Raw genomic sequence first — 19,788 nt, forward strand, 5'->3', positions numbered from 1 at the left:
TATTTCAGATCCCAAAGTTTCCATTCGTGTTTCCATTGTTCCTATTCTTGATCCCACTGTTTTTAATTCAGATCCAAACCGTGTTTCCATTTTTAATATAGCACTCATCAACTGCCCCATGGTAACTGATTCGAAACTCCTTTCGCCCCTAACATTTCCCGCAAAACCAGTTTCCTTCGTCATAGCTGTAAAGCTATCTGTGTTCGATACTATTTCAGAATCTTCTATCGTTAATCTCGTATCCTGTGAATTTTCTGATTGAGAAAAATTTTGAAATGGTTCCGGACTATTTTCCCGACTTATTACATTGTTTTCCACTCCATTATTCATCGCACTGTTTTCCTCTGTTGGCGAGTTCGCCATGTTAACAATTTCGTCATTCTCACTATTCATCATTTTTGCCTTTTTCATTGATCGCGTTATCATTTACAAAACATAAAAAAAATTCGTCACTGTACTAAAATTACACACAATGACTCCTTATCTCCAACAATACTATTCACACGAGATGTTTCCCTCAAACACGATTAACAAACAATTGAAATAATTGCACAAAATTGTCAAACGCGTATACAAGGCAATAAAAATTAAATTTTGAAAAATACCATTAGAAGAATGCCAATTACCAAATCTACACATGCAAAATAGACTACAATTACTAAACTACAAATTACTACAACAATACTACCGTCTACTATTTTCACAATCAGAAGAATTCCAAGGGACGATCCGAAGCAGCGGTCGCCACGTGCATGGGGGCTTAATTAAATATTATTGAAAATACTTTTTAGTTTTTAGTAGCTGTAATGTCCGTTTACGCTGTTTCTCGTAAACGGTTGGCCCTGACTATTATTATTACGCAATCTGACTGCTTAGAACAACAACAAAGAATGAAATGAAAATTTTCGTTAACACAATTAATTAATTAAGTCCCCAGCAACTATAAAATCTACGAAACCAAAGCACAAGTATAACTGTTCTGTATGTGGGAGTGTGACTCAACGTACACATCTCGCACGGTTCTTTTCCAACAAGACGAGAATTTTTAAATACCAATTATACTGACGTGATAAAAGAAAATTACAAATACTACAATTGCGTAAGGAAACCAGAATTAAACTCTAATACAAGAACACAAGCCAGACGCTTTGTTGACTGAACCTGTCATGACGCATTATTTAAAACATGGAAATGATGAAAAAAAAACACGCAATATTTTACCTTCATATATATTGACGAAAAGCACTCTGATCGTTACAGTATTTCCATTAGAGTAACATCTGCTATCTCTCCCATCAAATAACTGCATAAAACATGGAACAAGCACTCCTTACTACGACATCTCGACAAGCCTTGCCCACTAGCACATCTTAACACGCACTGTATTCTACGAGCTCTGCCCACGCACTGACTACTACGAGTTCTTTCCAAGCACTGGCTTCTACGAGTTCTTGACAATCACTCACTCTACGAGCTCTCAACAAGCACTGTGGAGGCGGCTTAATAGTACTCTTTGGCGCAATCTCTGGCGCAGTGGCTCAGTGTAGCCACCTTTCACTGTATGGAGAGTGCTACGGGAGAACCAGTTGTTTCCGTACCATGTACAGCGTGTGCAGGCACTATCAGCAACTCATTGGCCTCCACGGGTACACTTCTGCGAATGGTTCATCCAACAATGTATCAATCCTCATTTCAGTGCAAATGTTCCATGATTAATGTGATTTGAAGAGAAGTAATAAAATGAGCTCTAACATGGAAAGTAAGCGTTTCCGGACACATGTCCACATAACATATTTTCTTTCTTTGTGTGTGAGGAATGTTTCCTGAAAGTTTGGCCGTACCTTTTTGTAACACCCTGTATATGAAGTTTGAGTTTAAAATGAATAATTATTCTCGTTTTTACTTTTATGGTCAAAGTCAGCGTATTTTAGGAGTAGCTTTTATTACTTATGTTGACGACTCATAGCCGTTGGCCAGTAATGACGCCATGCTGGTGATGGGGGGAGTGTCTGTCTCTACTTAGCCACGAGCAGCTGAGCTACAGCCAGTGGTCTATTACATCTGTCTGGAGTAACTGGCTCAGCCAACCCACCTCCAGCCGCCATCATCATGGGTATGCTATTCGTAGTAATTATATATTACAACTATTTCGCTTTATAATGATTTTGATACCTCTAAGCTGGCTTACTACTCTCTTTGGAGAGTACAAGGTCTGAAGATGATCACAGTACAACAGATCGAAACCGGTCACCAGTTTAAATAAAATATTCACGCGATCAAGACCGTTTTAGGAAATTTTAACGGCAGAATGGACGATACGCGGAATGGGCCATATACATTGCATTAGACAGATGGCCAACAGCAGGTGGTCGTAATGTTTTGGCTCGTCGGTCTTTAGTCATTGAGAGAGGAATCGAAACGACACTCGTGCTAGGTGACTTGCAGATTCCATCGTGTGAACGCAGCTTGCGTTGCTGGCGAAGGCAGTCAGCGGACGAGCTCCATGAGATAATTGGACTCCCTCAACAGGCTTCAGTGGGGCCGAGTGAGTCATCGTTGAGCTAGGACCGACGTCCAATAGCCTCTGCTCGTAATTCTTACAGTCCACATGGTGCTTGTCACGCACCTCTGACATCGTGCGACAGCGCTACAGTGTTCGATGTCTGACAGTTTTAAGGGTATAACTCCAGACACCCGGTAATGCCTCTTTTGCAGGGCCTCCGTCTGGGAGAGAGTGTCACAGAAATGATACAGGATTTGGGCTGTAAATCATTAAAAGAAAGGTATTTTTAGTTGCGACGGAATCTTATCACGAAATTCCAATCACCAACTATCACCTCCGAATGCGAAAATATTTTGTTGACACCGACCTACATAGGGAGGAACGATCGATAAAATAAGGGAAATCAGAGCTCGTACGGAAAGATATGGGTGTTCATTCTTTCCGCGCGCTCTGCGAGATTGGAATAATAGAGAATTGTGAAGATGGTTGGATGAACCCTATGCCAAGCACTTGAATGTGATTTGCAGAGTATCCATGTAGATGTAGATGTAGAACTCAAGTACTGTTTTGGCAGTGGTGGGGCCTGAGGAAAGCCGTTCTCAAGATACAGCTGTGGTGGTACTTTTTCTCGTAAAAAAATATTTTTTTAATCATTTGAGTATCCTATTTATACTTTGAAAATATCTTTGACGGACCAGTTTTTGACCTTCTGCTGTCCGTCTGCTGCCGACCGCCGCTCTAGACCATAGGTGCCACTTTTATAGTTAGACGTTTTGTAAACCTTGGTCGCCAGTTTTGTAAGGACTTCGCCACTACTGCTGTGGAGGCCCAGTTGCCAATGTTGCTACGGTAGGCAGAATTTGTAAGTTCGTGAAACCTCTTCTAGTGCAGCACACTGCTCAGATAATTTCTTCCTGTCACTATTACACTACTATGCCCTAGGGTCAGGCAACAGCATAGGAGAAAGAATGTTCTACAACACCCCAACAAATTAGTAACACACAAACGAGTTAAAAAATTTTGCTTATCTTTGTGACTTGTCGGATAATGAAGTCTGCAATACTGCATGTAATATACGAGGATCACTCCAAAAGAAATGCACACTATTTTTGTAAAAATACAGTTTTCATTATGCATGTGTGAAAGTTTTACAGTGTGTAGATACATCCTTCCCGCTTGGTTTCAAACTTAGTTCAACCTGTTCCCGTGAGTGGCGCCGTCACAGCATGTCTTCAAGATGGCTGCTACACTTGATGTTCGTCAGAAGCATCGCGCTGTCATACAATTCCTGTACTGTGAAAAGGAGACAGTGGGAGACATCCACAAGAGGTTGAAAAAGGTGTATGGAGATGCTGCTGTCGATCGCAGTACAGTTAGTCGGCGGGCAAGCAGGTTACGTGATGAAAGCGGGCACGGCAATTTTGAGGAGTGTCCTCGCAGCGACAGGCCTCGTACGGCACACACTCCAGACAATGTGCAGAGAGTTAACGAATTGGTGACTGCTGACAGACGCATCACAGTGAACGAACTGTCACGCTACGTTGGGATAGGGGAAGCAAGTGTTTGCAGAATACTGAAAATGTTGGCGCTATAAAGGCTTGTGCCATGTAGGTTCCCAGGAAGTTGACAGTGTCTCACAAAGAAACAAGAAAAACGGTATGCAGCGAACATTTGGAACAGTACGAGAATGGTGGAGATGAATTTCTTGGAAGAATTGTGACAGGTGATGAAACATGGCTCCATCATTTTTCACCAGAGACGTAGAGGCAATCAATGGAATGGCATCATGCAAATTCACCCAAAAAAAAAATTCAAAACCACACCTTCTGCTGGAAAAGCTACGGTGTTTTTTGATTCCGAAGGACTCTTGCTGGTGGACATCATGCCAAGTGGAACAACCATAAATTCTCATGCATATGTGACAACACCGAAGAAACTTCAATCTCGACTGACTCGTGTTCGACCACATCGGGAAAAGCAGGATGTTTTGCTGTTGCATGACAATGCACGGCCACATGTCAGCCAAAAAACCATGGAAGCGATCGCAAAACTCGGATGGACAACAGTGAAACACCCGCCTTACAGTCTTGACCTGGCTCCATGTGACTATCATCTCTTTGGGAAACTGAAAGAATCTCTCCATGGAACAAGGTTTGAAGATGATGACTCCCTTGTGCACGCTGCCAAACAGTGGCTCCAACAGGTTGGTCCAGAATTTTACCGTGCGAGTATACAGGCGCTGGTTCCAAGATGGCCTAAGGCAGTTGAGAGGGATGGAAATTATGTGGAGAAATGAAAATACTGTTCAAATGGTTCTGAGCACTATGGGACTCAACTTCTGAGGTCATCAGTCCCTTAGAACTTAGAAGCACTTAAACCTAACTAGCCTAAGGACATCACACACATCCATGCCCGAGGCAGGATTCGAACCTGCGACCGCAGCGGCCACGCGGTTCCAGACTGTAGCGCCTAGAACCGCTCGGCCACTCCGGCCGGCGAAATATTGTTCCTAAAGGATATATCTACGCACTGTAAAACTTTCAAACATGTGGAATAAAAGATGGTTTAAAAAAATTGTGCATTTCTTTTGGAGTGACCCTCAAAAAAGACTCTCAATGGCTAAGTGCAAATAATCGTAGGTCAGCTTCACTATACATAGCAAATGCAATTTGCGGCAACTTTCCACTTCTAAGAGTTCACTGTGTAAGTCAGCTCTGGACGATGATCTATTAGCAAGTGGGCGAGGGCTGCTCTTCTATCTTCTGAGTAGACTTCTGTCCGTTGTCGTCCGGTCATTGGTGGATTGTACTCGGCCTGCAATAGGCCGAGGCGAAGTCTATATATTCATTCTCAGCGCCACCTGTGGCGCGGGTGGAATTCGCGCAAGTGGCGAGTCTCTACGGCACCAGCTCGCATCTTTGCGCCTATTGTGCTTCTGCCCTGGCTCCCTCTTGTTCGGACAACATAGCAAGACCATAAGTAAGGGCAAAACGCGACGTCTCGGCTTTTTTAATTGTTATTTCCAGTTTAGACTTTAGACAGCTGGAGGCGTGATAGGGCCGCTCTTGTTCTTTATAAACAATAGTAAATCTGAGGGATAGACCGAGAGGCAATCTGCGACTCTTTGCTGATGGCGCTGCAGTGTACGGAAAAATTTCACAAGCTGTGACGCGGTCGCGAATAGAACAGTGATCCAGAACGTGCAGAACGTCCGGAAGTTTCATTTCCGTCCATGATCCTTACACACCGGTTTCGGTCAGCGATCACCATCTACGGATCTCTTTTAAAATACCTTCTAATATGACTTCATGATATTAGGGCATGTTTTACAACAGACCTGAAGATGGCCATCGCTGACCATAACCGGTAGTCTAAGGACCTAATAATCCTGTGATCATGAACGGAAATAAAAGAAATTTATTTTACCGGTTTAGACAATGGCTCTGAGCACTATGGGACTCAACTGCTGAGGTCATTAGTCCCCTAGAACTTAGAACTAGTTAAACTTAACGAACCTAAGGACATCACAAACATCCATGCCCGAGGCAGGATTCGAACCTGCGACCTTAGCGGCCTTGCGGTTCCAGACTGCAGCGCCTTTAACCGCACGGCCACTTCGGCCGGCCTCCCCTCTTCCACCTTTGTCCAGTTCTCTCCTCTTCTCATCACACATTCCTTCACTCCCTTCACCCATCTATCTCTTGGTCTCCTCTGGGCCTCTTCCCCTCCAGTTGCAGATCAAACATCCTCTTTGGAATTCTTCCCTCATCCATTCTCTTCATGTGTCCATACCACTGCAGTCTTGATTTTCCTGTCCTGTACTGGTTCCTCCTTTAGTCTTTCCCTCACATATACATTTCGCAATCTGTCTCGTCTTGTTACACCCAACCTGCTCCTCTGGAACTTCATTTCACTAGCCTGTATTCTACTTTTGTCGCTTTTGTGCATTACCCATGTCTCACTTCCGTATGCCAATATGGGGACAAAGTAGGTTCGGTATATAATTCCCTTGGATTTCTGTGGCACCTCCTTGCTCCAAATAAGCCCCCTAATGCATTTGTAGAACTGCCCTGCTTTTCTGCACCTTTCATTTATTTCCATTTCGTTTCCCCCCTTACTTTCAAAAAATGGTTCAAATGGCTCTGAGCACTATGGGACTCAACTGCTGAGGTCATTAGTCCCCTAGAACTTAGAACTAGTTAAACCTAACTAACCTAAGGACATCACAAACATCCATGCCCGAGGCAGGATTCGAACCTGCGACCGTAGCGGTCTTGCGGTTCCAGACTGCAGCGCCTTTAACCACACGGCCACTTCGGCCGGCCTTACTTTCAATCACGCTTCCCAGGTACTTGAAGTTCTCTACCACTTGTAGTTTTTTCCCCTCCACAAGTTATATCCACATTTGGCCTATTCTTCTTCCTTGTTGTGACGATTATTTCACTTTTCTTTGCAGAGAAATGCATTCCATATTGTGCTGCCGTTGCCTCCCATGCATCTAACTGCTCTTGCACCTCCTTCTCGCAATTTCCCCATAACATCAGGTCATCGGCAAAAAGCACTGCTTTCATTTTATGATCTCCAATTGCATCCGATACTTGCTGTAGGATTTCATCCATAACAATAATAAACAATAAAGGCGAAAGTGCACTTCCCTGTCGCAGCCCATTTTCCAGCTTGAACCATGCAGTACGTTCCCTCCCCACTTTCACACTACTCTCACTTCCCTCATACATTTTTCTGACTTTTCGTGTTATCTCTTCATCTATCCCTTTTGCGTTCAGCACATCCCAGAGCTTGTCCCTACAGATACTGTCATACGCCTTCTCAATATCCAAAAAGGCCATGATTAAGTCCTTCCCGTACTCATAGTGCCTTTCCTGCAGCTGCCTTACCGCAAATATGAGGTCCGTTGTTGATCTTCCCGGTCTGAAACCGTACTGCTCCTCTTGCAGTCTACTTTCAATACTGCTTCTTATTCTCTTCTCCAGGATCTTTTCATAGATTTTTCCACAGTGGCATAGCAGGGTGATTCCTCTGTAGTTCTCACATCTCCTTTTATCCCCTTTCTTGAAGATCGGGACTATAATTCCTTTCTTCCAATCCTCAGGAATTCTGTTCTCCTTCCACACCACCCTCAGCACTCTGTATAGCCACTGGGTTCCTGCTTCTCCTGCTGCTCGTATCATATCCACTGTTACTTCGTCCCAACCTGGTTCCTTGCCCCCTTTCATCCTCTTTATGGCTTCTTCCACTTCATTCCAAGTTAGATCATCAATTTCCCCACTATTATAATCGTCGGCTGCCTTAGGCTCTCCATCGCTGTTAGTTACCCGCTTGGCGGCATTCAACAGATCTTCAAAGTACTCCTTCCAAATCTTTTTGAGCTCATGTATTTCCTCCACAACTCTTCCATTATTATCCATGATCCTCAGGCACTCGCTTCTGTCGTTCCTCTTATTTCTTACCATGGTGTAAAGTACTTTTTTGTTCCCTTCACTGTCCTCTTCTAACATTCTTGTCCATTTTTCCATCCACTTCTTCTTCTCCGCCCTTACTATGGTCTGTGCCGCTTTCTTGCTTCCTTATATTTTACCCTAGCTTCCTCTGTTCGGGTCTGGAACCATTCTCTGAAGGCTTTGTTCTTTCGAAGTACTGCCTCTTTACATATGTTGTTCCACCATGGGGTTTCCTTACTTCTCCTCTTTGTGCTAGTTCTTCCGCACACAGTCTCAGCTGCCTCAACTAGAGCCCTCTTAAAATCTCCCCATTCTTCTTCCACTGTTCTCTGACCTTCCTTTGGCAGCTTCTTCCTGATCAGTGTCTGGTACTGGGTCCTCCGTCCATCCTCTTTCAGCATCCATGTCTTCAACCTTTTCTCCTGTATATCTGTTGCCCTCCTATCTTTTTTCTCTCTCAGGGTGGCTACCAACAGCCGATGGTCACTGTCTAAGGCCTCAGATGGAATGACCTTAACATCTGTGACGCTGCTCATCATCTGCCTATCCACTAGTACATAGTCTACTACTGAAGTTTGGGACCAGTCTCCACTGTACCAAGTTATTTTGTGGCTACTTCTCTTCTTGTACCAGGAATTTGCGATCGCCAGCCCATTCCTCTTGCAGAATTCCAGCAACAATTTTCCTTCTCTATTTCGGTTCCCCCAGCCCTCTGGTCCCATTATCTCCTCGAATCCTTTCCTATCTGTGCCAACATGTGCATTGAGGTCCCCTATTATAATCTGATTCCATTTAGCTGCTTTTGCATGTCATCTTCAAATTCCTTCTTCTCCTTTTTTGTACACCTCACCTGTGGGGCATATGCTTGGATGATTTCAATGCTTTTTCCTTTCACCCGTACTCTGGCTTTTATCATTCGATCATTGATACCTTCCACCTCCTCCTGCAGACCCTCTCTGACCACTATTGCCACTCCATTTCTTCCCCTCTCATTCCCTATCCGGTACAGTTTACATCCTTTACTTAGTGGTTTTTCACGATCTCCTCTCCACCTAGTCTCAGCAAGTCCCAAGATGTCCAATTTCCTCCTTTCCATCATTTCCACAATTTCTTCTAACTTCCCAGTTAGAGTCCTTACGTTTAAGGTGCCCAGCCGTAAACCATCTCGTAATCCTTTTCCATTGCTTGGTCGGTTTCCTTTAAATCCGTTCCGTGATCCGAGGCATGTTCCTTTTTTAAAAGCAGTTGATTTATCCACTACTGGCTTGCTAGGCCTATCGCAGCTTCACCAGAGCCCCGTTAGCCGTCACGTTTCAGGGTTCCCATAGGGCCTTCTCAGCTACCGTAGCGGTCCTGAGGCACACGAAGTCCCCGCTGTACATCGCCCCTATAGGCGATGCATATGAAAAAGGAAAAGATGCTGTAATGCTTGGAATACTGCATGAATGGGGCGCAGTTTGACAGAGTCACGTCGACTGAATACCTAGGCACAACGTTGCAAGGAGGTACGAAATGAAATGAGCAACTACGTTACAGGGGAGGCAGATAGTCGACTTTGGTTTACTGGAAGGATTCTAGCGAAGTATAGCTCATCTGTAAAGGAGACTTCGTATAAATCACTGCCGGCCGGAGTGGCCGAGCGGTTCTAGGCGCTACAGTTTGGAACCGCGCGACCGTTACGGTCGCAGGTTCGAATCCTGCCTCGGGCATGGATGTGTGTGATGTCCTTAGGTTAGTTAGGTTTAATTAGTTCTAAGTTCTAGGGGACTGGTGACCTCAGACGTTAAATCCCATAGTGCTCAGAGCCCTTTGAACCATAAATCACTAATCAGACCCATTACTGAGTACTTCTCGAGTTTTTGGGGTCCCCACCAGGTCGCATTAAAGACATTTAAGCAACTCACAAGCGTGATGTTAGGTTTTTTACCGGTAGTATTACGGAGAAACCTTGTGAACTTGAATATGGAGGGAAGATGTTTTATTATCGCAAAACACTAGCGAGAAAATTTAGAGAACCGGCATTTGCGGTTTATTGTAGAACAGTTCTGCTGTGAGCAATGTACATTTCGCGTAACGACCATGAACATTTAGAAGATGCAACAGGTCTACTAAAGAGACTGCTTACACCACGCTTGTCCGCCCTATTCTGGAGTATTGTTGTGTGGTGTGGGATCCTCATCAGGTGGGACTGACGGATGACATCGAAAAAGTACAAAGAAGGGCAGCTTGTTATGTATTATCGCGAAGTAGGGGAGATAGATAGTGTCACAGACATGATACGTGAATTGGAGTGGCAATCATTAAAAGAAAGGCGTTTTTCGCTGCGACGGGTTTTTCTCATGAAATTTCAATCACCAGTTTTCTCCTCCGACTGCAAAAACATTCTGTTGGCACCCACCTACAGAGGGAGAAATGATTATCACGATGAAATAAGAGAAATCAGTGCTTGCACAGAAAAATTTAAGTGCTCGTTTTTCCGGCGTGCCGTTCGAGAGTGGAACGGTAGAGAGACAGCTTGAAGGAGGTTCATTGAACCCTCTGCCAGGCACTTTATTGTGAACAGCAGAGTAATCACGTAGATATAGATGTAGCTGAAGACAAGGTATGAGAAATTCGGGCAGTGGAACAGGAAATGGAATGACTGGCAGTGCTACAATGTACCCTCCGCTACGCACCGTACAATGGTTTGCGAAGTATGTACACTCCTGGAAATGGAAAAAAGAACACATTGACACCGGTGTGTCAGACCCACCATACTTGCTCCGGACACTGCGAGAGGGCTGTACAAGCAATGATCACACGCATGGCACAGCGGACACGCCAGGAACCGCGGTGTTGGCCGTCGAATGGCGCTAGCTGCGCAGCATTTGTGCGCCGCCGCCGTCAGTGTCAACCAGTTTGCCGTGGCATACGGAGCTCCATCGCAGTCTTTAACACTGGTAGCATGCCGCGACAGCGTGGACGTGAACCGTATGTGCAGTTGACGGACTTTGAGCGAGGGCGTATAGTGGGCATACGGGAGGCAGGGTGGACGTACCGCCGAATTGCTCAACACGTGGGGCGTGAGGTCTCCACAGTACATCGATGTTGTCGCCAGTGGTCGGCGGAAGGTGCACGTGCCCGTCGACCTGGGACCGGACCGCAGCGACGCACGGATGCACGCCAAGACCGTAGGATCCTACGCAGTGCCGTAGGGGACCGCACCGCCACTTCCCAGCAAATTAGGGACACTGTTGCTCCTGGGGTATCGGCGAGGACCATTCGCAACCGTCTCCATGAAGCTGGGCTACGGTCCCGCACACCGTTAGGCCGTCTTCCGCTCACGCCCCAACATCGTGCAGCCCGCCTCCAGTGGTGTCGAGACAGGCGTGAATGGAGGGACGAATGGAGACGTGTCGTCTTCAGCGATGAGAGTCGCTTCTGCCTTGGTGCCAATGATGGTCGTATGCGTGTTTGGCGCCGTGCAGGTGAGCGCCACAATCAGGACTGCATACGACCGAGGCACACAGGGCCAACACCCGGCATCATGGTGTGGGGAGCGATCTCCTACACTGGCCGTACACCACTGGTGATCGTCGAGGGGACACTGAATAGTGCACGGTACATCCAAACCGTCATCGAACCCATCGTTCTACCATTCCTAGACCGGCAAGGGAACTTGCTGTTACAACAGGACAATGCACGTCCGCATGTATCCCGTGCCACCCAACGTGCTCTAGAAGGTGTAAGTCAACTACCCTGGCCAGCAGGATCTCCGGATCTGTCCCCCATTGAGCATGTTTGGGACTGGATGAAGCGTCGTCTCACGCGGTCTGCACGCCCAGCACGAACGCTGGTCCAACCTGAGGCGCCAGGTGGAAATGGCATGGCAAGCCGTTCCACAGGACTACATCCAGCATCTCTACGATCGTCTCCATGGGAGAATAGCAGCCTGCATTGCTGCGAAAGGTGGATATACACTGTACTAGTGCCGACATTGTGCATGCTCTGTTGCCTGTGTCTATGTGCCTGTGGTTCTGTCAGTGTGATCATGTGATGTATCTGACCCCAGGAATGTGTCAATAAAGTTTCCCCTTCCTGGGACAATGAATTCACGGTGTTCTTATTTCAATTTCCAGGAGTGTATAATCATTTGCGGTCCTACCGTTGTCCAGATTCTGATGAGAATCTTCATTACTGATGCTGTTGTGGCCTTCTGTCCAAAGAATGGTTTGATGCAGCTCTCCATGCTACTCCATCTGTAGCGTCCTGACATAGGTGGGAGAGGGAAAAAGGGGGTTAATGGTCACTCTGCGCTCCCGAGCGGTACAGAGCAGAAGGCAGGACAATTCACAGTGAAGGCATTTGATTGTTTTCTTCTATATGAGCCAACACTGGTGCAGGCATTTACTAGAAATGCAGGTGGTGAGTTCGGTAGGGAACTCGTTGTGGAGACTCTTGGACAAACAGGGTTTTGAAATAGCTGTTTATTCCAGACAGGACTGATACACTTTAGGCTTGTTCTAGGGTTAGAAAAAGCATGAACAACACTGTTACAATAGAAGCCAGTGCAGAAGTCCCAGGAGTGGATGCTGACCACAGTAGCAAACACTAGCAGCATCTTAAGGCAACAGATTAGTTGCAAAACCGAATGTGACACAGTTCACTGAGGCACTCCAAGTGAGAGAGCAGACTTGCGCAGAGCTGGACCGAGGCTGGAGTCGACGGTCCGTGCCCAGATCGTCTGACTGAGAACTCTGCCGAAATGCGGAATCTAGAGGTTTTAAAGAGTCGCGTGGGGGCACTGTTTTTCCCACTTAAAGCCACCCAGCTAATCCCGTAGGTCTTTTGCAGTTGCCTGCCAATCACATGTTAGGTCCCCTCTACTGCTCCTAAGGCGGGGATGTTAATGCAGTTGCACTGAGTCCCTATTTGGTATCAACACTGTTCAGCTGAAAGCTAAATGTAACTGCTCTGTCAAAGAAGGCTTGCAACATTATTGTTATACGTCATTTAGCCCCACCACTTTGTCTCTCCGGAGTTGGGACTGCTGGGTCAACAGTTTTTGGCATTTACGCTCTCTTTCTAACCCTTGTGAGTCTAGTGACGTTGCTGTTCTCAGGGCTGGTATCAAGCTGGATTTATACACCAGTACGTGCCTGTTGGTTACAAAGTTCTACGGTAACAACCTACTACAGCGTCTAGACGACATATGAAGTTACATGTTAATTCCTTGAGGAGTAACTAACGCCCTGGGACCGCGTCTGGGGGCGTTTGCATTTTCGCAAGGCTCTCCCCTTACGGTTTACTTCATGTAACAATATCTCTCCTAGTTTCGTCTGCCCTCAGCATCGTATCTGCTTCCGCGCCTTGGAACGCCTATCCTCCTTTCTCACAGTTTCAAGATAACACTACAGTAGCAAGGAGTAATCAGTATATTACACATCCTGTCCAAGCCTCTTCATCTCCGAGTAACTACTGCAACCTACATCCCTCTGAATCTGCTTACTGTATTCCTCTCTTGATATCCCTCTGCGGTTTTTACCTCCCCCCCTCCGCCTCCCCAGTTCGCCTAAATACTAAATTGGTGATCCCTTGATGTCTCACAATCTGTCGTATCAATTTACCCCTTTTTTTAGTCAGGTTGTGCCTCAAATTTCTTTTCTTCTCAATTTTATTCAGTAATTCCTCATTACTTACGTGATCTACCCACCTAATCTTCAGCATTCTTCCATAGCATCACATTTCAAGAGCTTCTATTCTCTTCCTGTCTAAATTGTGTATCATCCATGTATCACTTTTAAAAATGGCCACACTCTGTACATTGCGATGAAAGACCTAAACCGAAACAAGGCTCCAGGAGGCGACGACATTCGGTCAGAACTACTGACAGCCGTGGAAGGGCTAGCAACGACAAGACTCCTCCATCTCGTGTGCAAGACGCATGAGATAGGCCAGATACCCTCAGCCTTCAAGAAGAATGTAATAGTTCCAATTCCAAAGGAAGCAGGTGCAGACAGATTTGAATTTTACCTTCATTACAATCACCATTTCTTCGCTCGTAGTCTGACAATTTCGGGGTGTTGGTGACTATATTCCAGATAAAGGGTTTACTGACCCTTTGCCTGGTGGAACTATGAAAGCCATCCACGATTCTGTGAACGATGAGCACTTTATTTCGCACATCTTTACCCAGTGATAATATCCTGCTCTTTCACTCTTGGCCATCTGTACAGTAGACCACTAACTGTCAGCCAGAGTCCTGCCACTAATGAGCCCCACCCTCATAGCGACAACATCAACTACATCTACATCTACATCTACATCCATAATCCGCAAGCCACCTGACGGTGTGTGGCGGAGGGTACCCTGAGTACCTCTATCGGTTCTCCCTTCTATTCCAGTCTCGTATTGTTCGTGGAAAGAAGGATTGTCGGTATGCCTCTGTGTGGGCTCTAATCTCTCTGATTTTATCCTCATGGTCTCTTCGCGAGATATAAGTAGGAGGGAGCAATATACTGCTTGACTCTTCGCTGAAGGTATATTCTCGAAACTTTATCAAAGCCCGTACCGAGCTACTGAGCCTCTCTCCTGCAGAGTCTTCCACTGGAGTTTATCTATCATCTCCGTAACGCTTTCGCGATTACTAAATGATGCTGTAACTAAGCGCGCTGCTCTCAGTTGGATCTTCTCTATCTCTTCTATCAACCGTATCTGGTACGGATCCCACACTGCTGAGCAGTATTCAAGCAGTGGCCGAACAAGCGTACTGTAACCTACTTCCTTTGTTTTCGGATTGCATTTCCTTAGGATTCTTCCAATGAATCTCAGTCTGGCTTCTGCTTTACCGACGATCAACTTTATACGATCATTCCATTTTAAATCACTCCTAATGCGTACTCTCAGATAATTTATGGAATTAACTGCTTCCAGTTGCTGACCTGCTATTTTGTAGCTAAATGATAAGGGATCTATCTTTCTTTCTATGTATTCGCAGCACATTACACTTGTCTACATTGAGATTCAATTGCCATTCTCTGCACCATGCGTCAATTCGCTGCAGATCCTACTGGTAACGTCCTGGTATTTCAGTGTATGAACTATCTGTCTGTGTGTCGATCATACTGGGCTTTTGTGTAGTTAGCCATTGAGAGTCTGCCAAGGTCGTATTCCTGAAGAGCATCACTGTCACAGCACCACGTCTTCATCCATAGATAATAATCTACGGTTTCAGGACATGTAAAACCACAGACTGGGTACACTGCCCCTCTTTCTACTGCGAGTTTGTGAATCCAACAATAACGTGCGTATGTTAAGCACAACCTCTCATCGTCAACACATCCTCAAAAAATGGTTCAAATGGCTCTGAGCACTATGGGACTCAACTGCTGTGGTCATAAGTCCCCTAGAACTTAGAACTACTTGAACCTAACTAACCTAAGGACATCACACACATCCATGCCCGAGGCAGGATTCGAACCTGCGACCGTAGCGGTCGTGCGGTTCCAGACTGTAGCGCCTTTAACCGCTCGGCCACTCCGGCCGGCCAACACATCCTCACAAATTAATACTGTCACATAGTTTTAAGAAGTGGGAGGCTTTAGTCTCGGGGTCGGCCCTCCTGCCCTCTGGTGGGAGATCTCGTAAGTACTGCAAGATACTGTAAGTACTGAGTCTCCTCCATACCATCACTTGTACAGCCATTTATAAAATCCTGTGTCATCAAAGCTGACCCTATTTCTGGTTCGTCCCTGTGAGGCCAACACACTCAATTACCTTATGAGAGTACAATTGTGTTTTGGCCATTCTAAGGCTCTCACTGGTCGTCCCTGTAAGCCCACGATGATTTCTGATGCACACCATTAATCACACGTTCGTAATGTCCTGTTGTTTCAGTATGTAGAAGACTGCCGTCTAGGTTTTGGCCATACTGACCCTCCACGTTGTTGGAATCTAACAACAAGCCGTGTAGATGGGCACAACTCCCGCAACCACCACATTCTCACAAAATCAGGATTTTGTACTATTTTGAATGTGTAAGGGTTCGCTCTGGTGTCGACCATTTTATTCTCGACGATACTCGGTTCGCTAGAAAACAGTTTAAACAAATCGTATTAATGACTTTTATTACAGAAAGTAAATGACAATACTTAACTTTGACAATTACAGAGAAGTGTTGCAAGCAAAGAGCGACGTACAAAATAAGCAGTCTTCTTCTATATAAACTATCACAAGTATGTGCAACGTAGATTCTACAAGCGCAGTAAGTGGAGTTGACGCTGATATCCCAGTCAATAGTCTTGAAGCTGCTGTTGAATCGGGCAGCATCAGTAGCGCGCGGCGCTTATGTCCTCTTCACATAGGGCCACTGCTGTTGCGTTGTCATCCTGGAGGGAGGTCCAATCAGCATGTGATTGGCTGACGTCTTCTCACAGCCATCTACGCTCTACCATTCCCGACTGCTGTGGCAGCGCTTGACTTTACGCCCTAACAGGTTAGATTGTTGTCCTCCAACGTACTGTAGATGAGGAGTATCCTCAAACCGGTGACGTATTCGTTCATTTGTTATGTGAAGGCTGTGTCAGGTAGACTAATCTAGCTATTGGTGGACCCCTGTGAGGAAAAAAACTAATCACCTTATGAGCACCATTTTGCACAGCCAGGAGATTTTCACTACCTGGTGAGCATCTTTGTGTCTGACAAGATGATGTGGCTGATGAACATCCGTCACAACACCAAACGTTCACTGGTTGATTACGTCCTAATGTTTCAGGACGTGGGAGACTTCAGTGTGGATATAAGCTACACTGTACGTGTGTGTAATGAGACTCAGTGAAGATTCCTTACGTGATGAACACCATCTCTCATAGTGCTAAGAGGGTAATCCCAAAAGTAAGGTCTTCTATTTTTTTTATAAGTACATAGACCTGTTTATTTCTACAATGGTTTACATCAGTTTACAGCTTGAACATTTAGCTATTTTTCGACATAATCACCATTTGTGTCGATGCATTTTTGTAGACGCTGTGGCAGTTTTGTATGCCCATGTCATACCAGCTCGCCGCCATGCTGTTTAGAAAGTTATGAACCTCTTCTTACACCTCGTCGTCGGAGCTGAATCGCTGGGACCACAATTAACGCTGACAGGTATTGTGAGATTCAGAAAAAACTTAAACGGGCATTTCAGAACCGGAAAAGAGGAATGTTGAGCAAGAGCGTACACATTCTCCATGACAACGTTCGCCCACACATCGCTCGGCAAACCGTTGCTCTCCTGCAACAAAAAAATGGCTCTGAGCACTATGGGACTCAACATCTTAGGTCATAAGTCCTCTAGAACTTAGAACTACTTAAACCTACCTAACCTAAGGACATCACACACACCCATGCCCGAGGCAGGATTCGAACCTGCGACCGTAGCAGTCCCGCGGTTCCGGACTGCAGCGCCAGAACCGCTAGACCACCGCGGCCGGCCTCCTGCAACAGTTTCAGTGGAACATAACCACCCACACACCCTATAGTGCCGGCCGGTGTGGCCGAGTGGTTCTAGGCGCTTCAGTTTGGAACCGCGCGACCGCTACGGTCGCAGGTTCGAATCCTGCCTTGGGCATGGATGTGTGTGATGTCCTTAGTTAGGTCTAAGTAGTTCTAAGTTCTATCGGACTGATGACCTCAGATGTTAAGTCCCATAGTGCTCAGAGCCATCTGAACCATTTGAACCACCCTATTGTCCTGACTTGGCGCCCTAGGTTAAAAGAACATTTGGCCGGATAGCGATTCAGCTCCGACGACGAGGTGAAAGAAGAGGTTCATAACTTTCTGAACAGCATGGCGGCGAGCTGGTATGACATGGGAAAACAAAAACTGCCACAGCGTCTACAAAAATGCATCGACACAAATGGTGATTATGTCAAAAAATAGATAAATGTTCAAGCTGTAAACTGATGTAAACCATTGTAGAAATAAACAGGTATGTGTACTTATAAAAAAATAGGAGACCTTACTTTTGGGATTACCCTCGTATATTTTATATCCTAGTATTTCACGATGAAACAGACAACAGACTCCTCGTGAGTACACTACACTTGGGTTGGCGGGACCCTGAGACCCAGGAAAACTATTGTACTCGATAAACACTATCTCTTGATGCTACCACATATTCACCTGCTGATGGTTCCCCATAGTTTCAGGGCGTGAGTGTCTGTACTTTCCTTGTGACTTGTAGGATTCTGTAAACCAGCCAAGATTCTTTAATCGACGAACATCTGTGAGTAGTTGATGATGTCCTGCTGTTTCAGGATGAGGAAAACTACAGTGTGGGCATCTGCAGTACTGGTCGTGTGCCTCGCCGGCCTGTGTGAGTCGGCCAGGATCCTCTGCCTGATGACCACCGTCTCCCGCAGCCACCACATCTTCAACCGGGCCCTCACGCTCGAGCTCGCCAAACGCGGTCACCAGGTGACTGTGTTCACTCCAGACCGGGAGAAGAAACCCGTTCCCAACCTCAGGGAGATCCTGGTAGAAGGGGCATACGAGGCAATACACGAAGATTACGACTACGAGAGCTTTGCCGAAGTAAGTCAGATGGGCATGGTCGGGGAAATCTTCACCTGGGGACTAACCACTTGCCGACACACCTTAAGCTCGAAAGGTGCTCGACAGTTGCTAGAGCTGGCGAAGAACGAGACGTTCGACCTCGTCATCACGGAAGTCGCCTTACAGGAATGCGTGTTGGGATTTGTCAGCAAATTCGGCAACCCTCCAGTCATCGGTATCACTGCCTACGCCTGTCCTCCGTGGGCGAACGACCTGACGGGAAACTTCCAGAACCCGTCTTACGTGAATACGTACACGTTACCTCTCACTGACCACATGACATTCACCCAGAGGATGCAAAACTTCCTGCTCGACACGTATGTGGGTCTGTATCGGACGTTTTTATACATGCCAGAGCAGGATGAGCTCAGCAGGAAGTTCTTCGGCGAGTCTACGCCGCTGCCCAGCGAGATCGAGAAGAACGTCAGCTTCGTGATGGTCAACACCCACTTCAGCACGGACTACCCCAAGCCGCTGGTGCCGGCCGTCATTGAGATCGGAGGGCTGCAAGCGAAACCTCCACAGCCATTATCCAAGGTGAGTTGAACCTTGTCACACTGTGCCCTTCCAAGCACGGATTTTAGAATTCGCTGAACTTTGTGATACGAGTGTACTGTCATGTAATCCAGCACTACGTGAGTAGAGAAAACTGTAGACAGTCAGAAAAAAACGTCAATGCTTGTTTATCTTGCAACATTATTTGACCACATGTGGTGTGCATACTGTAAGACCTTCAGCATACACACCATCACATTATTTGACTTGTCGCTCTAACGAAGTAGGCGAGTGTCAGCAATATGTCTCGTGGTCTTATCGTGGCGTGTTTATCTTCTGCCGTTAGGTCAGATGATAGAAAAGCCACTTGCACGCTTAGAGTAGCAGATTGACGGTGACCAGCTTTAAACAGAACTTGATTAATTTTCACACACATTTATTAAAATAATAACAAGCATAAAAATTACTTAACTTGGTTCTGGATGCTATTTACAATCGACCATCTGAAGTTCCTTTGGTATTGGTACGTTAATCTTATTCTCACATATATCTCTGATACTTGACAAAAGTGTCTATACATTCTGGTAAACCTTCCAGGATGTAAGGTCGTGGTCCATGAAACTCTTCATCTCCTAACGTTTCGTCCAGAGCTGCGCTGGACATCTTCAGAGGGGTGTTTCTCCTCCAGTGAGTCTTGCCGACTGACGGGTCGGACGCGTCTTACATCCCGGAAGGTTTACCAGAAGATATGTCATC

At 46.0% G+C, this 19,788-nt stretch overlaps 1 protein-coding gene across 1 annotated transcript in view; it reads left to right on the forward strand.

The window, feature by feature from the left end:
* Nucleotides 1-18,205: 18,205 nt before the first annotated feature.
* LOC124717041 (UDP-glucosyltransferase 2-like) overlaps nt 18,206-19,788 on the forward strand; it is a 56,648-nt gene continuing 55,065 nt past the window's right edge. The window contains exon 1 of the mRNA XM_047243703.1: nt 18,206-19,074. Coding sequence (XP_047099659.1) covers nt 18,220-19,074 — 855 coding nt within the window. The 5' untranslated portion in view covers nt 18,206-18,219. The remainder of the gene's footprint in view (nt 19,075-19,788) is intronic.

Source organism: Schistocerca piceifrons, chromosome 9 (genome assembly GCF_021461385.2).
Source record: "Schistocerca piceifrons isolate TAMUIC-IGC-003096 chromosome 9, iqSchPice1.1, whole genome shotgun sequence".
NCBI classification, from domain to species: domain Eukaryota; kingdom Metazoa; phylum Arthropoda; class Insecta; order Orthoptera; family Acrididae; genus Schistocerca; species Schistocerca piceifrons.